Source organism: Panthera tigris, chromosome A1, assembly GCF_018350195.1.
Source record: "Panthera tigris isolate Pti1 chromosome A1, P.tigris_Pti1_mat1.1, whole genome shotgun sequence".
Lineage (NCBI taxonomy): Eukaryota > Metazoa > Chordata > Mammalia > Carnivora > Felidae > Panthera > Panthera tigris.
The window spans coordinates 162,291,803-162,316,555 of record NC_056660.1 but is presented as its reverse complement, the minus strand read 5'-3'; the positions used below and the strand labels follow the sequence as shown (position 1 = coordinate 162,316,555).

The 24,753-nt window shown below is 33.9% G+C and overlaps 1 protein-coding gene across 5 annotated transcripts in view; it reads left to right on the top strand.

The window, feature by feature from the left end:
• SLCO6A1 (solute carrier organic anion transporter family member 6A1) overlaps positions 1-24,753 on the top strand; it is a 94,447-nt gene that overhangs the window by 39,678 nt on the left and 30,016 nt on the right. For 4 of the 5 annotated variants that reach the window (XM_007078888.2, XM_042990775.1, XM_042990773.1 and 1 more), the window contains exons 8-9: positions 9,286-9,481; positions 24,411-24,564. In XM_007078888.2, the coding sequence (XP_007078950.1) occupies positions 9,286-9,481; positions 24,411-24,564 (350 nt within the window). The remainder of the gene's footprint in view (positions 1-9,285; positions 9,482-24,410; positions 24,565-24,753) is intronic. The other variant, XM_042990776.1, reaches the window with a different exon arrangement.

The following is a 24,753-nucleotide window of genomic DNA, read 5'->3' as shown; positions in this document are numbered from 1 at the left end:
GCTTGACTTCATCTTTGCCAATTTTGATGCCTTTGATTTCCTTTTGTTGTCTGATTGCTGATGCTAGAACTTCCAACACTATGTTAAACAACAGCGGTGAGAGTGGGCATCCCTGTCGTGTTCCTGATCTCAGGGAAAAAGCTCTCAGTTTTTCCCCATTGAGGATGATGTTAGCTGTGGGCTTTTCATAAATGGCTTTTATGATCTTTAAGTATGTTCCTTCTATCCCAACTTTCTCGAGGGTTTTTATTAAGAAAGTTGCTGAATTTTGTCAAAGGCCTTTTCTGTATTGATTGACAGGATCATATGGTTCTTTTCTTTTATTAATGTGATGTATCACATTGATTGATTTGCAAATGTTGAACCAGCCCTGCATCCCAGGAATGAATCCCGCTTGATCATGGTGAATAATTCTTTTTATATGCTGTTGAATTCGATTTGCTAGTATCTTATTGAGAATTTTTGCATCCATATTCATCAGGGATATTGGCCTGTAGTTCTCTTTTTTTACTAGGTCTCTGTCTGGTTTAGGAATCAAAGTAATACTGGCTTCATAGAATGAGTCTGGAAGTTTTCCTTCCCTTTCTATTTCTTGGAATAGCTTGAGAAGGATAGGTATTATCTCTGCTTTAAACGTCTGGTAGAACTCCCCTGGGAAGCCATCTGGTCCTGGACTCTTATTTGTTGGGAGATTTTTGATAACTGATTCAATTTCTTCGCTTGTTATGGGTCTGTTCAAGCTTTCTATTTCCTCCTGATTGAGTTTGGGAAGTGTGTGGGTGTTTAGGAATTTGTCCATTTCTTCCAGGTTGTCCAGTTTGTTGGCATATACTTTTTCATAGTATTCCCTGAAAATTGCTTGCATTTCTGAGGGATTGGTTGTAATAATTCCATTTTCATTCATGATTTTATCTATTTGGGTCACCTCCCTTTTCTTTTTGAGAAGCCTGGCTAGAGGTTTATCAATTTTGTTTATTTTTTCAAAAAACCAACTCTTGGTTTCGTTGATCTGCTCTACAGTTTTTTTACATTCTATATTGTTTATTTCTGCACTGATCTGTATTATTTCTCTTCTTCTGCTGGATTTCGGCTGTCTTTGCTGTTGTGCTTCTATTTCCTTTAGGTGTGCTGTTAGATTTTGTATTTGGGATTTTTCTTGTTTCTTGAGATAGGCCTGGATTGTAATGTATTTTCCTCTCAGGACTGCCTTCGCTGCATCTCAAAGTGTTTGGATTGTTGTATTTTCATTTTCATTTGTTTCCATATATTTTTTAATTTCTTCTCTAATTGCCTGGTTGACCCATTCATTCTTTAGTAGGGTGTTCTTTAACCTCCATGCTTTTGGAAGTTTTCCAGACTTTTTCCTGTGGTTGATTCCAAGCTTCATAGCATTGTGGTCTGAAAGTATGCATGGTATGATTTCAATTCTTGTTTACTTATGAAGGGCTGTTTTGTGACCCAGTATGTAATCTATGTTGGAGAATGTTCCATGTGCACTCGAGAAGAAAGTATATTCTGTTGCTTTGGGATGCAGAGTTCTAAATATATCTGTCAAGTCCATCTGATCCAATGTATCTGAATGTATCTGTTAAATCCATCTGGCCCAGTGTGTTATTCAAAACCGTTTCTACCTTGTTGAATTTATGTTTGTATGTCTGTCCATTGATGTACGTGGGGTGTTAAAGTCCCCTACTATTATTGTATTACTATTGCTTATTTCCTGTATGTTTGTTATTGACTATTTTATGTATTTATTTGGGTGCTCCCATGTTGGATGCACAAATATTTACAATTGTTATATCTTCTTATTGGACTGATCTCTTCATTATTACATGGTTTCCTTCTTTTTCTCTTGTTATAGTCTTTGTTCTAAAGTCTACTTTGTCCAAAAAAAGGATTGCTACCCTGGTTTTCTTTTCATATCCATTTTCATAGTAAATAGTTCCCATCCCCTCACATTCAATCTGCAGGTGTCTTTACATCTGGAATGAGTCTCTTGTAGGCAGCATATAGATGGGTCTCGTTTTTTATCCACTCTGGTACCCTATGTCTTTGATTGGGGCATTTAGTCCATTTACATTCAAAGTAATTATTGATAGGTATGTATTTATTGCCATTTTATTACTTGTTTTGTGGTTGTTTTTGAAGTTCTTATCTGATCATTTCTTTTCTTGCTCTCTTCTCTCACATTTTCCTGGCTTTCTTTAATAATATACTTGGATTCTGTTTATTTTTTACATATTTATCAGTAGTTTTTGATTATTAATTATCTTAGGTTTGTATATAACATCTGCATATAACAGTCTATATTAGGTTGATGGTCACTTAAGTTTGAATCTATTCTCTACTCCTCCCAGCCCCACAGTTTTGGTATATGGTATTATAGTTTACATCCTTTTATTTTGTGAGTTCCTTGACTGATTTTTAGAGATACACGTATTTTCACTGCTTTTGTGCCTATTTTCACTTGTGTTTGTTTTTCCTCACAGAGTCCCCGTTAACAATTTTTTTTTAGGGCTGGTTTAGTGGTTTGGTTCATATATCTCCTTCTATTCTGAATGTTAGTGTTTCTGGATAGAGTATTCTTGGCTGTAGATTTTTTCCTTTCATGTCATTCTTTCTGGCCTGCAAAGTTTCTGCTGAAAAATCTACTGATAATCTTATGGTGTTTTCCTTGTAACTGTCTTCATTTCTCTTGCTGCTTTTAAAATTCTCTCTTTATCACTGTTTCTTGCCATTTTAATTACTGTGCGTCCTGATATGGACCTCCTGGGGTTAATTTTGTTGGGGGATCTCTGTGCCTCCTGGTTCTGGATGTCTGATTCCTCCCCCAGATTAGGGGATATTCAACTATTGTTTCTTCTGATAACCATATAATGTGAATGTTGTTACGCTTGATGGCGTCCCTGAGTTCCCTAAGTGTATTCTCATTGTGCATACGTTTTTCCCCCTTGCTCAGTTTGATTGCTTTCCATTAGCCTGTCCTACAAGTCTCTAATTTGTTCCTCCACTTCCTGTAGCCTGCTATTTATTCCATCTAGTATATTTTTAATTTCATTTGTTGTGTTCTTCATCTCTGGTTGGTTCTTTTTTATATTCTCTTATCTCTTTTTTAAGGGTCTTACTGATACTCTCCACTCTTTTCTCAAGTTCGCTGAGTATCTCTATGATCATTACTTTAAATTCTCTATGAGGCATATTACTTACATTCATTTCACTCTTGATATGTTTTTTTTTTTTTTTGTCCTGTTCTTTCATTTGGGATATATTACTCTGTCTCCTCATTTTGTCTAACTTTCTATGTCTGTTTCTGTGTGATAGGGAGATAGATCAGCTATGTCTCCTGATCTTGAGAGTAATGGCCTTATAAAGAAGTGATCCTCTAGTACTCTGCAGTGTAGTACTCTCTGTTCACCAGAACCTGGCACTTCAAGGTGTCTCAGTGTGTGTTGCATGTGTCCAGCTGTTGTGTCCTGGCTACTTTTTCCTTTATTGTAGTCATCTGCAGTTTCTCTCTCTACCTGTTGTGGGCAGTCTTCAGTCCCCGGCCATGAGGCACACAGTTTTAACAAGGTGCATCTCAGTCTTCCCTAGGGCCCACTGCCACCACCAGAACTGGAGCCCTTAAAACATATGAGCCAGAATACCTGGTGTTGACAAGGTTTGCATCAGAGTTCTAGGGGAGCGACCTGCAGGACTGAGACTGAGGCAAATGTGACTGGGAAGGGCAGATCCATCAAAGTCTGGGTGGCCAGGGCACAGTGTAAGCTAGTTAGGTAGTGAATGTGGGCACCACTCTAGGGGAACATAAATCTTAGAATAGACAGTAACCATGCTTACCTTTTAATCCAGAAGGAGACATTATCTTTATTATACTTGACAATAAATGTGTTTTCTCCCAATTCCAGGAGGGACACTATCTCTGTTTTCCAAAACTATAAGCAAACTTGCCTTCTGCTTTCAAGAAGAACACTATCTCTATTATCCAAGGCTGTTTGTTCACTATATAAATATCCTTGAAAAGATAGAAAAAAGATCAGTCAGTGGTTCTGCTTGCTGGGTATACAGAAACATGAGATACATGGAGAATTGCTTCTCAATAAATATCGTAGTAATTATAATACATATAAATAAAGATTTTCAGATTGGAGGGACAATCCAGTATATCACTTGGAAGAGATACTCCTTAAGTATGAGGACATAAAAAGATTGAAAGGATAGAAAAAGTACTGTGGGAAGAAAAGGTGGTATAACTATAGTGATTTTAAGTATAGTATTCTTTTTTTTTTTAATTTTTTTTTAACGTTTATTTATTTTTGAGACAGAGAGAGACAGAGCATGAATGGGGGAGGGTCAGAGAGAGAGGGAGACACAGAATCGGAAGCAGGCTCCAGGCTCTGAGTGGTCAGCACAGAGCCCGACGCGGGGCTCGAACCCACCGACCGTGAGATCATGACCTGAGCCGAAGTTGGACGCTTAACCGACCAAGCCACCCAGGCGCCCCAAGTATAGTATTCTTTAAAGCAAGAGGTATTACTTGTTATGAAGAGGTTATTTATAAGTGGCAGGAGGGTTAGCCGGTGAGGTAGATGAAACAATTATACATAGGTATGCTCTCAACAATGTAGCTTTATAATAAATAAAACAGATAGCTGGGTTAATTAGGCATTGGTGATATTAGGTCAATTAGATATCGTTATGAAAAAAGGTAAATCTTGACCGGTACCTCACTATATACACAACTACCAAATTCTAGGTGTATTATAGATCTAAATGTGAATGGTAAGACAATAAAGCTTTTTAGAATAAAACATAGGAAAATATCTAATGGCCTTGGAGAAAACAAAGATTGTTTTATATAGGATAGAAATCACATAGCTGTAAAGAAAAAAATTAAGTGGTATTACATTAAAATTAAGAACTTCTGTTTATCAAATGTCAGGATAAAGAGTAAAAATGAAAGCAGACAATCTTTTCTTTTTTTTTTTTTTTAATGTTTATTTATTTTTGAGACAGAGAGAGACAGAGCATGAATGGGGGAGGGGCAGAGAGAGAGGGAGACACAGAATCGGAAGCAGGCTCCAGGCTCTGAGCCATCAGCCCAGAGCCTGACGCGGGGCTCGAACTCACAAACCGCGAGATCGTGACCTGAGCCGAAGTCGGACGCTCAACCAACTGAGCCACCCAGGCGCCCCAACAGACAATCTTTTCAATAGAAATACTCTACAAAGATTTTACTCTACAAAGAATATGTAAAAATTTCCATCAACAGTAAGGCAGATAATCCAATAAAAATGGACAAAAGACTTGAGAAGCTGTTCTATAGAAGATGATATCTATTGGCCAATATTCATATGAAAGTGGGTTCACCTTCATTGGTTTTTTGGGAAATGCATATTAAAACCACAATGCAATACTATTACTCTTTCACCAGAATGGCTAAAATGAAAAAGGGAAATACATGTTGTCACAGACTTACAGCATTTGGCATTTCATCCACTACCGGTGAAAATGTAAATTGGTTTAAGCATTTTTTAAATCTGTTTGGCAATATCATAAAAATCTGAACATATACATATTCCCTCATTCAGAAATTCCACTCCTGGTTACATACCAAACATAAGTTCTTCTCTTAAGAAAATACCTAGAAGAAATGCAAATGTTTACAAAGGGACATATACATGAATTTCTAAAGTACATTACAATTCACAATATCACAGTGAACCAGTTGTGTATGTGTATTCTAGAATGCTATTCAGCAATGAGAAGGCATCATCGATTGTTGTATATAAAACCATGGGTGAATTTTCTAAACATCATACCAAAAAACAAAAGAAGCCTTAATGCATACATACTTTATGATCCATATTTTAGAAAATCCTATGAGTACATGAAAGAGCCTCTAATCTTCTGGCAATTTTTAATTTTTGATTTGAGTGGTATTTTCATAGGAATGTTCACTTTGAAAAGTCATCAATATGTATCGTGATTTGTGTACTTTTCTGTACACCAATGAAATATGTACATAAAATGATGGTTGGAAGTTCTGTGCGTTGTTTGAATTTTCAACTGTTTTGTTTCCTCTTGGGGTAGCCTTCAAAGACCTAGCCCTTTAATTGTTGAACTCCCTGTGCCCAGGATTTTCCTATTGCCTAGGGCAATAAGCCTGACAGCCAATATTTTCCTGGCTGAGTTAAGGACTCAGTTTTCTGCTCACAAATATGCTTTGTTTTCTTAAATCTACAGTTGTTGAGTTCAAGCTGAATAAACCAAGTCTTTTGCCGGTCAGTTATATGGCATGGGGATGGGGATGGGGATGGGGAGAGGACTTGGGAATCAAACATTTTATATAGACTGCAATCCATGCCCCTTGTTTTTACCTTTATCTCACTCCTGCTTTTAGTGGTACCTACTGCCCTTAATTTCCAAGATTCTGGGGTAAAATGTGGTTTACTTCTTACTGACTTCCTTACCTGCAGGAGTACTTCTCATCCTCTGAAGTCTCCTGATTCAGTTCCAGTTCCCACACTTTTCTTGATAAATACTGTCTCCATTCTATTTGTACCTTTTGCTTTCTAATAAATGAATTTGTTTGTAAATTTCTACCTTTTATCAAACACTCATATGTTTACTTTGTTCGAAGTAATTATTGACTTATTTAATTTTCCTAACCACCTTAACATGGTAGTATAATTATTTATAGATATTCATTAGTAGCATCTCATACATTTAGGTATGATTTTCATTGTTTTTTCTGTTCTATGTATTTTTAAATGATGATTCTTGCATTTTTACTTAAGCCAGAAAAGACTTCATTTCTAATTGTATGATTCTGTTTCTCTTTAAATAACCGTGCACATCGATTAGTACTTTCCATATCTTTAATAGTGTTGTAAGCTACGTCTTTATGAGAAAGCTGAATCAAAATACTTTATGGATTTTTAATTTTCTTAAAATCTGGGCATTTTCCCATAATTTTATATGATGTTATTAGATATATACATGTTTAGGAGCTACATTTCATGGTACACTTTTTTTTACTACTTTATTTTCAGACTTTCCTTTAAAAATATCCAATCTGTCTTTTTAATAGTTAAGTTTTATCCATTTACTATTATCGTGGATTCTGATATTTTAGGTAACTTCTATTTATATTTTTTAGTTTATTATTCTTCTGTTTTGCTTCTTTCTCTCCCTACTATCCTATCCTGTCTTAATGGACTCATTTTTTTAAATTTTATTTTATCCACCTTTGGTTTGTTTAGGAGATTTTAACCAACCACTGACAGTTTGCTACCCCCACTTTTCAGTAGTGAGTGTGTGTGTACATATCCAGTCTAGATTATTAATTTTATAATTTTATAAATTAGCTATAGTTATCATTCTTTTGCAAGTAACATGCTTTTTGGCAGCTTTTACAATTTTTGCTTTATTCTTAATGTTATGAATTTTCCTTACCTTCTGTATGTGTAAGGATAGATTTAAGTATTTATTTTTAATCCTCCTCAGTAGTTGGAGTATACTTTTATTCCTAGGAGTGATATTTTTTAATGATGGAAATTTCTCATTCTCAGTTTCAACTTTTCATGTATTGTTTCTCTGGCATTCATTCCATTATATTTCTCACCACTGCTGTAAAACGTTTTTAAGAGCCTTTTATTCTGTTCCCACTGTGCTTTTTTTTTTTTAAGTTGCTTTCTGATCAGTTTTAAATTAAAAAAAAAATGGAAATAGTACAGAGGGCTAACTCCCATACACTGCACACCTGTTTCCCCCCTTTATTAACATCTTACATTAGTATGGTAGATTTGCTATAATTAATGAACCAATATCAATACTAACTAAAGTCCACATTTTATTTGGATTTCATTAGCTTTTACATAAAGTTTTTGTTTTTGTTTTTGTTTTCTATTCCAGGATCTCTTTCAGGATACATGATATTTAGTTGTCATGTGTTTCTTTAGGTTTCTGTTGAGTTTGACAGCTGCTCAGTCTTCCATTGTCTTTTTTTATGACTTTGACAGTTTTGAGGAGTGCTGGTCAGGTATTTTTTAGAATGTTCCTTAACAGGGAATTGCCCAATTTGTTTCCTTGTGATTAGTCAGGGTTTATAGGTTTTAGAAGGAAGCTCACAGAAGTAAAGTGCCATTTTCATCAAATCATATCAAAGGTACTACACTATCAACATAACTTACTACTTTTGAATTTGACCTTGTCCAACTGGGTAATCATATCTGATCATACTTCTCCATTGTACTCATTGCCTTTTAACTAGTTATCTTGGTTATTTTCCTTTTACTCTTTTTTTTTTTTTATATGGTAGATGAATAACACAGTCCTCTCTTCCAATTCATTCACTTATCAAATGTCTCTGGTCTGAGATTTGAGTTTTTATTTTAATAATTATATTTATAAATGTCTGGGTTTCTGATTTTTATATTCATCTGCTCTTATTTCATTCCTTTATTCTTTTATTTCTTCATTTTTATGGAAGTTACACTATCACTTATCTTTTTGAGTATCCTAAAACTATTTATTTCCAAGTCTCTCACAGACCCTTCAGTGATATAAATTTAATCTGATGTTAAATGGACTCGTGTTTTGCTTTATATTTCTCTTGCTTTATTCCTATTTAAATCTAGCACTTCTATGTTTGGAGCAGTGAAGATTACATCAATGTAAGCATTTATTGTGCTACCTTCATACGATTATTTTCTAACTATATTTCTTCTTCTCCTTCCTCCTCCTTTTCTTCTTCATGCTTGCCTCTATCTAATCTATATCCTTGATTGAAAAGAAAACAATTTTCATAATGGCTACTCTGAAATCCCACTTTGTTATGAGATTGTTAATATTGCACATCCATCCACAGAACCAGCGGATGGCTTAATTTAATTCTTGGCAACACATCTCAGATTCTCTTGTAATTATGAGCATCCCTCTTGCTATAAACTATAAATCCATGAAGCTATACAATAATAGCTCTAAATAAGACCATTTTCTTCTGTTTGCATGGATTAGATGCCTTTACTATATAGGAACAAAACTTCTCCATCATTCCATTATGCCTATAGCTTCAGCCCTACTCCCAAATTTATACTTCTCTTAAAGTTCAGGTTTGTTAAGATGTTTACCATGCCTTTCAGTTTTTGTTGTCTTTTTATTTAAATCCATGTTTGCTATATGTTTAGAGCATGGGGATTACATCAATGTATGAATTTTCTGTACTATCTTTAGCTGATTATTTTTTAACTGTTTTCTCCTCCTCCTCCTCCTTTCTTTTAGGCTTGGTTTTGCTTCCAGGAGGTGCACTTGGCAAGCTTCTGGGAGGTATCATTGTTTCCAAGTTACACATGTCTTGTAAAGCCCTTATGAGATTTACAATCGTTACATCTGTTATATCACTTGTATTCTTCGGGTTTGTAATTTTTGTACGCTGTGATACAATACCATTTGCTGGGATCAATGCAGATTATGACGGGTAAATATTATTTTGTATATCAGGATTTTACATTTGAACTAACAATGTATTTTTCAGTTAATAATTATTTATCTAGTAACCCTGTATGTTTGTTCCATTCTTGGAATTATTCAACATGTAAAAGAAATATAAAGCTTCACCTTTATATAAGAAATATAAAGTTTCACCTTTTATACTAAGGGCAGAAATATCATGATGATAGCTTGTGACATGACTATTTATGCATTCATAAAGTAATAAATAAAAAAAAAACATTGACATGAGTCAGGATGTAGAAGTAATATTCTGTATTAAAGTGACTAATACTAGGAGACAGTGCTGTCTATACAAAGCCTTATCTTGTGTTCCTGAATTAGTATGTCTGCCTTTTTATAGACATCATAGAAGGGAACTGAAGTACATCTGATAGTACATGTAAGTAACGCATTCTTTAAGCTAAACTTGCGAAAACTTAAAGAACTTGGCAGAGATTGATATTAAACACAGGGGAACAGAATTCAAATAGAAAACCTAAGGACTGAGCAAGTAAAATCAGTAAAGAAAATAAGACTTTCACTTCAGAGTAGCTTGTGGCCGACCAATGCTCCCATTGGGAACAACCCCAGAAAACTGAATAGAGTTTAAAAGGTTTGTTTAAAGGGCATCAGAGGATTGTTTGGCAAATAGGAATTTAAAGGCCAAAATTCTAGAATAAGGCAGACCCTTAAGAAAAGAAGGAATTTTCTGCAGTTGGATACTTCTAGAGATATTTTCTAATTCTTGATGTTGGCAAGAAGCCAAGAATTTGGGCAAAGGTCTGGTCAGAAAGCATTTAGTTAAATAATGAGAAATCACACCTTTTGACAGATGTATCAATCTAAAGAGACAAAAATAGGGCTGGGCGGGATATCAGAGATAGGAGGGAGATAAACAAATAAGACAACATTCTGTTGGGTTTTCATTCAATATATATGCTGCATTATGAAGTAAGAAGCCGACAACAAGCAAAAATCTTGTAGAAAGTAGAGGAAAATTCTAGCAGTATTGTGATACTCTGTAGATCAGAGTGACTTTAGAATATTGTGGGGGTGGAGTGGAGAGGAACTGTGGTGAACACTACGTGTTCTCAATTGGTATCTCTCTCAGGCTCAGACCTAACAGTGAGGGCCTTCCTGAAGTACCATAGCTTAGCCAGGAGTTAATCTGGTCTCTGATTGGATTGACTTGGTCAGCCAGCACTCTAACTATTGGCAGAAAGATACAACACTCTAAAAAAAAAAAAAAAAAAAAAAAGATAATATCAAACACAGCTAGTTGTAAAGTATCATAGGCAAAGGTCTTGCATTACACAAAATTACCAAGCAGATCAAGGATGTGACCAAAAGTTATGAGACAGAACAGATGATAGAACAGACCCACAGGGGATCCAGATGTCATCATTATCAAATAAGAATGTTAACACAATATTGATATGAGCAGTAATACAAATGACTGAATTTATCTTCAGAAACCACGGGTTCAGAAAAGAGTAGAACAATATGTTTAGAATCCTGAAAGAAAAAAAAAAACAAACTCTTGACTCTTTAATCATTAATCGAGTGATAATATCTTTCAAGAATGAAAATCAAGTAAAGCTATTCTCAGGTGAAGGATAATAAAATTAGTTGTTAGCTCTAAAAGAAATTATTAAGTTTTTTTTTCAGTTTAAAGCAAAATAATCCTAGAGGAAAACTTGAAACTTGAAAGATAAAGGAAGAGTAAAAGAAGTGATAAATACACTAGTAAATAGACTAACTTTTCATCTTAAGTTTAAGATATATATAACTATTGAAAACCAAAAGTACAACATTGGTGTAGATTATCGAAGGTTGTATATGTAATATGTGTGACAACTGTAACCTAAGGGACAGAAAAAATGGACATCTGTGGTTATGAGACTTATACATTTTAAACAGAGTGGTAAAATATCAACTTGAAGTAGAAAAGTAAGTATACATACACATATAGTTTAGGTATCTATGTAGCTCAGGTATACATCGATATTTCCTGTCTTTGTATGGTCTGCACACTAAGATTGTTTTTATATTAGTAAGTGTAGTGAGAAATAATAAAGAACAATAGGACTTATAGTTTCTATTCCAATATGTAAAGTGCTTGTAAGTCATCACTCCCATCCTCACAATTAGAAAGGTTTGGACAAATGAAAAATCAACAACAGAGGGCAAACTGGGCAAAGTACTGTCCGCTAAACTGGAGAGATAGGCAAATAGAATTGCAGTTTACTGGAAGCAGAAGCCATTGGAACTGAATATTAAACAGTATTTGACTAATTGCTAGATGTGGAACATGGAATAATTTGAGAGTTAAAGACTCCTGGGGACTCAGTCATAGGAAGACCCCACACACTTTCATGACTCTTACATCCAGGTGCTCCACCAGGTTCTAACAGTGGAAACTGGGAGAAAAATCCTCTTGTGTTTTGGGCAGGAGGAGAGGGAAAGTAACCATTTGAAATATGCCCACAAGAAGTCTGCTCTTTGTAACAAGAGCCTACCCTGAAGGGAAACTACTTTCTCAGAGTTTCTCTTGCCAAACTTTAAAAAGGAGGGCAATTAGGCCAGTCAACCATTTTATAACCTTCCTATTTTATATAAGGAAAGGGAGAAAAAAAGCTAAGAAAAACTTCTGAAGTTCACAGCCTAGAGACTCAGGCCTACTGGGGCAGGGAGAGACATAAAATCTAAGATTTAATCATAATATTACAGAATGCTTTCCCTCAAGAATATCTTACCACCACCACAACAGATACCTAGTAATAATAGAGAATTACAACTGAGAGAGCTGCAATGTATGCCCTGTTTGATAAAAAGATTCTAGGGCAACCCAGGACAACCTGGAAGACAGAATGAGGATGCCATGGAAAACAGAGGCCTTTGACATCTGTAACTACAACAAACTTTAAACACAGCCTAATTCCTACACAGATAAACATAAAAACCTCACACTAAAAGGCCTATTTACCTCTGTTCTTGGTAACCTAATAATGTCTGCCTTTAAACAAACACATTATAAGGCATTCTAAAAGGGAAGAAAATATACAGACTGAAAAACACAGTAAACATCAGAACCAGACTCAGATATGGCACAGGTTTAGAAATGACCAGACTAGGAACATAAAATAGCTATGATTAATATGCTAAGGGTTGTAATGCAAAAAAGTGGGCAACATGAAAGAAAAGATAGGTAATTTAGGTAGGGAAATAGAAGTTGTAAGAAAAAAATCAAAAGTAAATACCAGAAAGCAAAAACACTATAAGAGAAATGAAGAATCCCTTTCATGGGGCCATCAGACTGCAGAGGACTGAGGAAAGTATCCATGACTGTGAAGATATGTCAATAGAAACTTCTCAAACTGAAAAATACAGAGAAAAAAAAGATGAAAAAAAAAAAACTGGAACAGATATCCAAGAACTGTGCAGCAATTACACAGATATAACAAATGATAAGGCAAACACCAGAAGGAGGAGAGTGGGACTGAAGAGGTGGGTCACATAATGGCTGAGAATTTTTCGTAATTAATAACAAACACCAAAATATAGATATGGAAAGCTCAGAGAACTTCAAGAAGGATAAATACCAAACAACTGACACCTAGGCATATCATATTAAAACTGCAGAATGAGAAAATAATGGCAAAAATCCTGAAAGAAACCAGGAGAAACAAACCTCACTGATGTATGATTGAAGATTATTTAATACAGACTTATTTAGAAACCATACAAGCAAGAAGAGAGTGGAATGAAATATTTAAAGGATTGAAAAGAATCATTAACCTAGAATTCTGTGTGCAATGAAACTATCCTTCAAAAATAAAGCAGAAAGATGCCTGGATAACTCATTAGGTTAAGCTTCTGACTCAATTTCTGCTGGAGTCATGATCTCACAGTGGTGCAATCCAGCCCTGCATCAGTGTGGAGGCTGCTTAAGAGTCTCTCCCTCCCTCTGCTTTTGCCCCTTCCCTGCTTGTGTGTGCTCCTTCTCTTTCATTCTCTCTTTCTCTCAAAAAAAAAAAAAAAGTGGAAATAAAGATATTCTCAGGTTAAAAAAATAATGGAATTGTAAACCTGCTTTGCAAGAAACATTTAATGAAGTTCTTCAGAAAAAAGAAAAACGGTTTGAATTAGAAATTTGAGTTCACCTACAGAAACAAAGAAACATGCCTTGCAAGTAAACCTGTCTTGCAAGAAATGTGTTTTTTGTTTTTAAGTTTATTTCTTTTGAGAGAGACAGAGACAGTGCCAGTGAGGGAGGGGTAGAGAGAGGAGAGAGAGAGAGCATCCCAAGCAGGCTCCATGCTGCCAGCGCAGAGCCACACACAGGGCTCAAACCCATGAAGCCATGAGGTCATGACCTGAGCCAAAACCAAGAGTCGGATGCTTGACTGAATGAGCCACTCAGGCCCTCCAGTAAGAAATGTATAAAGAAGTTTTCAGAAAAAATAAAAATGATATGAGTGAGAAATTTGAGTTTATATAAAGAAATGAAGAACATCAGAGAATGAATAAATGAAGGTATAATAATTTTTTAATTTTTAATTGGTGTAATAGGTAACATGTTCAAAATAATGGTGATAAGAGGTTAAGTGTTTATAGTTTATGGATAGTGAAATGGATAATATAAATCTTATACAAGAGGAGGGAGCAGTTGAGAATAGTCTTTTATAAGGTATGTGCACTACCCACGAAGTAGTATGGTGTTATTTGAAAGCAGATTTGCTTATATCCTGGAAATTCTAGGGAAATCACTAAAACATTTTTAAAAGTATAATTGCTATGCTAACAGATGAGAGAAAATAGAATCTCATAAAATACTCGAAACCAGAGGAGGCAAAAAAAAAAAAAAAAAAAGAAAAGAAAGAAAAAAGAAGGAAAGGTGAAAGCAAGAGAGCAAGAAAGCAAGAAAGAACAACTGTTTGGCATGTAATTTTTCACAGTCCTCTCATGATCTTTTGTATTTGTGTTGTCTCATTTGTGATGTCTCCTTCATTCACAATTTCATTTGTTTGAGTTCTCTTTTTTTTTCTTGGCAAATCCGAAGGTTTGTCTATTGCATTTTTCTTTAAAAAAAAAACCAGCTTTTAGTTTCATAGACCTTTTCTATTGTGTTATTAGTCTTTATCTCATTTATTTCTGTTCTGATCTTTGTTATTTCCTTCCTTCAACTAACGTTGAGCTTAATTTGTTGTTTTTCTAGTTCCTTGAGGTGTAGAATTAGGTTGTTCATTTGAGAGCTTTCTTTTTTCTTAATGTAGGCATTTATCACTGTGAACTTCTCTCAGAATTTCTTTAGCTGCCTCCCATACCCCATAGTCTTTGGAATGTTACCTTTCCATTTTCATTTATCTCAAGGTATTTTTTTTTTATTTCTCTTTTGATTTCTTCTTTGGTCCATTAGTTGTTCAGTAGCATGTGTTTAAATCTCCACATAGTTGTGATTTTTCTAGTTTTCTTCTTTAAATTGATTTCTAGTTTCGTACTATTGTACTCTTCTTAAATTTAATGATTTGTTTTATAGCCTACTATACGATCTATTTTGGAGAATGTTCCATATGCATCAAGAAGAATAGGTATTCTCCTGCTGTGGATGGAATGTCCGTCTGTAGGTCTAACTGAGCCAATGTGTGGTTTAAATCCAATGTTTGTTTGTTTGTTTGTTTGTTTTCACTGATTTTCTCTCTGGATGATTTATTTATCCCTTGTTGAAAGTAGGGTGCTGAAGTTCCCTACTATTATTATATTTCTGTCGATTTTTCCCTTTAGGTCTGCTAAAATTTGTTTTATGTATTAGATATTCCTCTGTTAGATAAATAAATATTTGCAACTGAATTGTTATTGGATTGATTCTTTTTCATTATAACATGATATTTGTCTCTTATAACAGTTTTTGCTCTACTCTGTCTCATATAAATATAGCTACCACAGCTTTCTTTTGGCTTCCATTTGCATGGAATATCTTTTTTCATCTCTTTACTTTCAGTCTTTGTGTGTCCATACATCTGACGTGAGTCTCTTGTAGGAGGCATACAGTTTTTTTTTTTTAATCCATTCAATCATTCTATGTCTTTTGATTGGAGAATTTAGTCCATTACATTTAAAGTAATTATTGATAGGTATGTATATATCGCCATTTTGTTAATTGTTTCTGGCTGGTTTTTAGTCCTATTTCTTTTTGTCTTGCTTTCCTTCTTATAGTTTGATGGTTTTCTGTAGTGGTATGCTCAGATTGCTTTGTCTTTATCTTTTGTGTGTCTACTATAGGCTTTTGCTTTCTGGTTAGCATGTTACATAAAATATCTTATATTTTTAACAGTTTTAAGCTGATAAGAGCTTAACCTTGAACACATACTGAAACTCTAAATTTTTATGCTCACTCTACATTCTGTTTGTTGTTGATGTCACAATTTATGTCTTTTTACCTTGTGTATGCATTAACAAATTCTTATAGTCATAATTATTTTAATAACTCTATTAACCAGGTTAACCTTATCTACAACTATTGTCTTTTTTTAGCATTTTTTTACCTTGTGTATGCATTAACAAATTCTTATAGTCATAATTATTTTAATAACTCTATTAACCAGGTTAACCTTATCTACAACTATTGTCTTACCTATAATTATAAATAGATGGTATTTATCATTCAGCCAGGCTTGAGCTCTTGCTTGTCTCTCAAACTTTTGTGATTGTTTAAACTACCTTCTTTGTTTTTAATGGGTCCTGTTAGTCGAGGATGTGCCTAGACCTGTCAGTGTCCCAAAGGGACACTAGTCAACACCTAGATTTAGGCTGATTGGACCTCAATCTGGACCTCAGGCAGTAATAAAATATAGTTTGGACCCTCCCAGGGAGAAAGTGGAGTTTAGCTATTTTGTCTGCTCCATCTTTGTTAGGGTTGAGTGTATAGCAGCAGGGGGTACTCCTGTGCACATTAATAATGGCTTTTTTGTCTTTGTCTACTATGGTCCCATGGAACTCATCACTGCAAGCCCTTTTGGATGTGAGAACCAGACTACCCAGAAATCCATCCCTTGGGTGGCAGCCACAAAAGCTGGGATGCCAGCATATGTATAAGTTACTTCTAGGGAAACACTGGCAGTTTGTAGTGAGCTGACATGAGAAGGCAAAGGTAATGTCTGATGGCTTCTCTCATCTCTGGGGAGGATTGCAGTCAGCCCCTACATGCCTTCTAAATTAGAAGCCTGATCTTCAGGCAGCTGCTTTTAAAGTATTCAAATAGGCCTCTTTCAGGAGAAATCTAAAAAATGGGCATATTTTGTCCCCCCCCCCCCCCCCCCCATGAACCCTGTAGGGATAGCTGGTTAAGAACTGTTTCTTTGTTTGCTGAAGTACTGTGGAACTCTGCAAGCTCTGTTGGTTATCAGAGTCCTGCCATCAAGGGGCTCTTGGGGGGATTGTGGTGAGCCCCTGGATAGATGTTAAATTAGAAGCCTAATCCTCTGGTAGCAGGTTTTAAAGTACGCAGATAGGATCTTTCAGGCAGACAGAGATGGGCATTTTTTGCCCATGGGGAGATAGCCATGGTGAGTCTGCAGAGCCCGTTAAGAAATGTTTCTTTATTTCTTTCAATCTTGTTCACCTGTGGTTGCAAGCCCCAATAGTTTTTGTAACTAAGTGTTTTGGGTGTGTTTAAGACTCAGGTGTAACTCAGGTGTGAGTCTTAAAAGTTGGCACACTAGAAGTGGGGTCCATATTTTTCACTGCTTAGGGAGAAGTTGCTAGTTGGGAGGTCCTTCCTGATTATCAGGCACTGGCCAGGGGTGAGGTTTATGCTGAAAGTGTGTCTCAGGTTTTCCTATCTGTTTCAGTGTGGGTGATGGTATTTTCTCATTTTCCCTATTTGTACGAGTTACTCGGGGCATTTCTCTGTATAGCTGTAGATTTGGTGTGTCCTCAGTAGGAGGTGAGTTCTAGAGACTCACTGTCACCATCTTGGATTGCAACCAAGATAGTCTTTTCAACAAATGGTGCTAGAAAAACTGAGAATGTACATGCAAAAAAAAAAAGAAAAAGAAAAAATCTAGAGAGAGAACTTATGCTCTTCACAAAAATTAAAACTAACTCAAAATGGACTCTAGACCTAAATATAAAACACAAAATTATAACTTCTGTAATATATCATAGGATAAAATCTAGGTAACCTTGGGTTTTATGATGACATTTCATATACAACGCCAAAAAAAAAAAACATGAAAGGAAAAAATGATATGTTAAGTGTCATTAAAATTAAAAACTTTCTCTCTGAAAGGCACTTAATGCAATTAAAAGACAATGCACAAATTGGAGGAAAAATACATATTTGATACAGGACATATCCAAAATATTTAAAGACCTCTTAAAATTCATCAGTTTACAGAGAAACAACCCAATTAAAAATGGCCAAAAGATCTGAACAGACACTTCACTAAGAAGAATATACAGATGCTAATAAGCATATGAAAATATGTTCAGTGTTATATGCATCAGGGAGTTAAAGATAAAAACAACAATTAGATACCCCAACACATTGACTGAAATCCAGAAAACTGACAAAACCAAATGCTAGCAAGGGTATAGAGTAACAAAGACTCACATTTGCTTCTATTGGTAATATAAAATGGTAACTCTGTATATGCTCAATTATGTAAACCTAAAATTGTTCAAATATATAGTTTAAAATTCAGAATATAACAATCTAAAAGTATTTTGAAGTATAGGCAGTTTTTAATAATATAAAGTAAGACCTTTTGGCTTTATCCTAAATTTATATTTGGAAATAATTCCGAGCTTTCACTTCCAGCCAAGATGGGATAACAGATTTCCTCTTCTTCCAAAAACAACCAAGAATTTGATAAAATTGAAACAGTGTTTTTCAAGACATTGGAATTAGTCATTGAAAGACAGTGATACATGAGAAAGGAGAAACATTTAAGGTGAACCAGGTAATTCCTCCAGCTCACTGTCTTAATAGAGGTTTAAGGTCATGGCACAGGGAGTGGGAATGAGACAGATTCTGCCTGATTCCCTTAACTGAGGAAATTGAGCTGAGGGTTCAAAAACCAATATGGCTATAGTTCACAGGATTGTGTATTAGAGGATATATCTGCAGAAGACCCCCTGAAGTATTAAGTGCAATAGTAACTATGATATATGTGAAAAAAGTTCTTGAGTCAAGTCCGCCAAAAGAATTAGAATTACAGTGCATACCTCTCACACAGGATTGGGAATAATATCTGTTTTAATCAGTCAACTAGGAAACCTCAAAAATCACAGTGCATAAAGTATACACAGGGATCTTGTCTCAGAAGTGGATAATAATTGTAAATTGAGTGCTATTCTGGCTGTTCCTATCAAATCTGCCTATCAAACTAAAAAAGATAAAAGTGTTTCCAAGTAAATTACCTGAATTTCAGAGCAAAGCTTAAGGATGTTCACAAAAAGACAAAAATATTCAGCATCAAAGATCAAAATTTAGAAGGTCCAATATTCATTAAAATGTTGTAAGGAATTCAAAGAAGCAGAAAACTACAACCCATAATGAGAAGCTAAACCAGTTGATCAAAAATGACCCATAACTGACATGGATGTTAATATTATCAGAGTTAACACAGTTATTATATCAGTATTCCATATGTTCAAAAAGTAAAAGACATTTTTAATAACCGAATTGAGCATAGAGAAATGAAAACCAGGATGTTTGAGAAAAATGCTATGTATGAGATTAATGACAGAATAGACACTGCAGGAGTTTAAACTTGAAATTATTAATAATAAACATCCAACAGAAAAACACAGAGAAAAGAGAATTAACAAAAATAAAGCATCAATGATTTGGACAACTTCAGGTGGCCAGCCAAGCGCAGAGTTGGAATCTCCAAAGGAAGGCCTTGGAGAAAGAAAAATATTTGGAGAAATTAGGTTTAAATTTTAAAAATTTCATGTAGACCATAAACCTACAGACCTAGAAACTTAGCAAACCCTCAGAACAAGAAACATGAAGAAAATTACACCATGCTACATAATAATCAAATTGTGCTCACAGCACAGAGCCTGCTTCAGATCCTCTGTCTCCCTCTCTCTGCCCCTTCCCCACTTGTACCTGTGCTCTCTCTCTCAAAGATAAATACATGTGAAGATTTTTTTTAAGTGAAGGAGAAATAACTTTACACATAAAAAATGTAAATAAATTTGAACAACAGACTTATCCTACGTGAAATGTTTAAAAAGTCTGGCTGAAGTAAAATACCAGATAAGAATATAAAATACACAAAGCAAAGAAAAGCAAAGGAAATGGTAATTATTTAGGTAAGTATTTTTTCTTATTTAACTCGCTTTAAAAATAATTGTTTAAGACAGATAAACATATATTATGGACTTACATGAAGTGCTATAATATCACATGTTGGTAAACTGTGTTAAGTTAAAGATGTATAATATCACCTCTGAAGCACCACTAAAATAACAAAGTCACAGCTAATAAGTCAAGCTGACACATGAATTAAAATAGAATTTTACAAAAACATTTGTTTAATCTCAAATTAGGCAAAAAAGAGAACAAAGAAGAGATAAAAAGAAAACAAATATAAAGGATAGATTCAAACCTAACTACAGTAGTAATCACATTAAATGTAAATGTTGCAATATCTCAATTAAAAGGCAGAAAATTTTAAATTTGATTTTTTAAAGCAAGACCCAATGTATATGTTGCATAAAAGAAATGTGCTTCAAATATAGACACAAGTAGATTATAAGTAAAGGGATGGGGAAAGGTGTATCATATTAACAGTAATCTAAAGAAAGCTGGAGTATGATATCAGACCAAGTAGATTTGAGAGCAAATAATACTAGCAGGAATAAATAAGGTCATTATGTAATGATAGAATGATCAGTTCATCAAGAATTCAAACAGTTCTTGATTTTTATGAACCTAATGAAAGAGCTTTAATATATGTGAAGCAAAAACTTAGACGCTGTAAGTAGACATGTAGAAATCCACAAATATAATCAGATATTTCAATACTCTTCTCTTAATAATAGAAGTAGGCAAAAAAACCTCAGTGATGATGCATAAGATTTGAACAACACTAACAACCAGTTTGACCTGATTGACATTTGTAGAACACTTCACCTGTCAAAGAAGAATATACATTCTTTTTAAACTCGAAACCCTAAGTAAACCATATTCTGTAAAGCAAGTCTCAGTAAATTTAAAAGATTAAATCATATAATGAAATTAAATTTTCAAACCATGATGAAATTAAATTAGAAACAAATTAATTAAAAAAGATTTCTGGAAAGTCCCAAATATTTTGAAACTGAATAACAAAGTTCTAAACAACTCGTGTTAAAATAATTTTTTCAGAAGGGAAATTGTAAAGTGTTTTGATGTGAATGAAAATGAATACACATGTAACAAAATTTATAAAATGCCACTAAAACAGTACTTAGGGAAAAATGTACAGCCAGTGTTAGAAAAGAAAAAAAGTCTCAAGCCAATGACATTTGTTTCTACCTTAAAAAACTAGAAACATCAAAGCAGATTGATCCCAAAGTAAGTAAAATAATGGAAACAATTGAGATTTGAACAGAAATTAGTGAGGTAGAAATGATAAAAAACAATGGAGGAAATGTAATCAGATGAAATTTTGAGAAGATGGATAAAATTGCTAAACTGTTAGAGAAAACTACCAATATCAAGAGTCAGAGAGTTGATGTGATATTTTTATAGATTCTACCAATATTAAAGGATAGTAGGGTAATATTATAAACAACTTTATGCCCATAAATCTGACAACTTCCATGAAATGGGCAAATCCTTCAAAAGACAAATTTATTTAAGAAAAAATAAATGTATGTATCTAGTAAATAAATCAAATTTGTACTTAAGCACCTTCTGACAAAGAAAATTCCAGGCCCAAATGGTTTTATTGGAGAATTAAACCAAACATTTAACAATATCTGATTTTACATAAATTCTTCCAGAAAATTGAAAAGGAGTGTATGCTCCCCAACTTATTCTATAAAACTTGCATTATCTTGATGTCAAAACTAGACAAAAACTTTGTAAGAAAAGAAAAGTATATAGGCTTATTTCTGTCGTGAACATAGATGCAATAACTTTTAACAAAATTCTAGCAAGTTGAACCTAAGAGTATATTAAAAGGAAAATAAATTATGTTCAAGTAAGATTTTTCAGAGGAATGCAAGATTACTTTTATATTTGAAAATCGATCGATATAATCCACCATATTAATAAAATCAAAAAAACTATAATCACAATAGATGTCAAAAAGGCCCATGATAAAGTGCCACATCTATTCCTAATAAACTAGGAAACTAGAAATTGGAGGTAACTATGAAAACATACAGCTAATACTATACTTAGTGATTATTATGGAATGAATGTGTCCCTCCCCCCCAAATTCATATGTTGAAGCCAATGTGATAGTGTTAGGAGGTGGAGCCTTAAGGAAATAATTAGGTTTAGGTGATGTCATGAGGGTAGGACCCCCCCACCCCCATAATGGGATTAATGTTCTTTTAAGAAGGGGAATAGACCAAAGACTTTCCTCAATTTTCTGTGTGAGGATACACTGAGAATGTGATGATCTACAATCTGGGAAGAAGCCCACACCAAACATCAAAGCTACCTGCACCTTGATCTTGGACTTAGCTTCCAGAACTGTGGGAAATAAGTGTTTATTGTTTAAGCCACCCAGTCTATGATATTTTGCTATAGAAGCCTGAGCTGCTATAAAATGATGAAAACATGAATGACATGTTGAAACATTCAAGGACAATGATGAAACATTGAATGACCAGGAGCATAACAACGATAGATATCTGCTTTCAGTACTATTACATTAACATTATAATGGATGTTCTAGCCATTACAATACTGTAAGAAAAAGAAATAAAAGGCATCTTGATAAGAAAAGTAGAAATAAAATGGTTTATTTTATTGTCTATAAAGAAACAATTGTCTATATAGAAACTATATAACTAAAAATATAACAAAAAACTATAAAACTATAAAAAATGATAACTGAACTATAACTAAAAAAATAAGTTTAGTAATTTGTAGGATACAAGATCAAAATGTAAGAGATCACAGTATTTCTACATACCACCTACAAATAAGTGGAAATTAATGTCAAAAACACTACTGACAGTAGTATTAAGAAAAAAAAAATGTTGTAGAAGAATATATCATCATACAAGAATCAATGGTGTTTTTATATACTACCTACAAACAGCTGGAAATTGATATTACACAAAAATGCCATTAGCAATAGTATCAAGAAGAAGAAATACTTAAGGATAAATACAAGAAGTGAAAGCCCTATTCATAATTACTACAAAATATTCCTAGCTAACATAAATACCTAAATTTTTAAAAAGAGATCCCGTGTTCATGTTTTGGAAGACTCAATATATTAAGTTAATCCTTCCAAATTGATGTAGTTTTCAATGTAATCACAACCAAAGTCCCCACAGGGTTTCTTTTTTAGATATTCTACAAATAACTTAAATTCATGCAATATACACAGGACCTAGAAAAACCAAAAACAATACTGATGAAGAGTAGAAGTAGAGTACCAACACTATTTTATTTCAACAGTTACTAGCTAATGTAATAAATTGTGTTGGTATAAACATAGATGAATATATCAGTGTGATAGAGTAGAGAGTCCCGAAATAAGCCCACGTATAAATGGATAATTGAGTTTTGATAGGATGTATGTGAAATTTAGCAAAGAACATATAAGCATTTTAACAAATGATGGAACAATTAGATATCTATATGTAAAAAAAATGAACTTTGATGCATATCTTGTACCACATAAAATAGTTAAAATGGATTGTAAGTGTGAATACAAGATACAGAATTCTAAGAATATAGGAAAAATTTTTTATAAATTTGGATTCAGCAAAGTTTTCTTAGATATGACACTAAATACATGATCCATGAAGAAATATATTGATAAATCGTTCTATGTCAAAATAAAATATTTCTGCCCTTTGAAAGACCTGTTAAATGAATAAAAGAACAAACCACAGATTGTGAGAAGATGTTTAAAAATCATGTATCTGGTGAAGGACATGTTTCCAGAATATATAAAGAAATTTCAATGCTCAATAAGAAAACTAATCAATAAAAATGGGCAAAAGATTTGAGCAGACGTTTAACCAAATATATACAGATGGGAAATAAGCACATGGAAGGATGGCTCACATCATTAGCCATCAGGGAAGGGAATATTAAAAACCACAATATGAAGCTGCTATATTCTTAGACTGTCTAAAATTAAAAAGATTGATTATATCAAGTGTTGGTGAGGAATGTAGAAAGCAACTGAAACTCTTATACACTGCTGGTGGGAATATAAAATAGCACAATCAAATTGGAAAAGTGACAGTTTCTCAAAAAGTTACATGAGCACCTACCATATGATCCAAGCATCCTACTCTTTAGTATTTACCCAAGAGATATGGAGACATATCACCATACAAAGACCATATAAAGAACCCAGACAAAGAAAGTGTGTATATTATATGATTCAATTTCATGAAATTTAAATTAATGAATAACGACAGAACATAGATCTGCGGATGCCAGAGGCCAGAGGTATTACAAAGGGTCACAGTGAAATTTTGGGGGTGATGATTATGTTTGTTAACATGATTGTGGTGGTGATAGTGATGATTTCACAAGTGTATACATATATCAAAAAATTTCAAATTGTTCACTTTATGTATAGTTCATTGTACATATTGAGTTATACCCCAATAAACCCGTCAAAAGGAATTTATTTCAATAAGCATATTTTTATGTATCTCATATCCTAATATACACATTAATAAGTATAATACTTCAATCTCTTTTTTTACAGAACAGGACAGTTGGGAAACCTGACAGCTCCTTGCAATTCTCATTGTAGATGCTCATCTTCACTATATTCTGCTATATGTGGAAGAGATCATATTGGATATTTTTCTCCTTGCTTTGCAGGCTGTATACAATCTAAAATAATACAAGATCACAAGGTAAATATTTTTTATTATGCATCTTCCTCTCAATAAGATGTTCAACTTGTAGATGGTGTTTACATTTTACTCCTAGCTCTCTAAAAAAGCATTTTCCCCCCATAAATGTTTAAAAAAAAAACAGGAAAAGAATATTTACTTTATGTGGCCATAATACAAAGGGCTTAAGGGAATTGGCAGTGGGAAAGA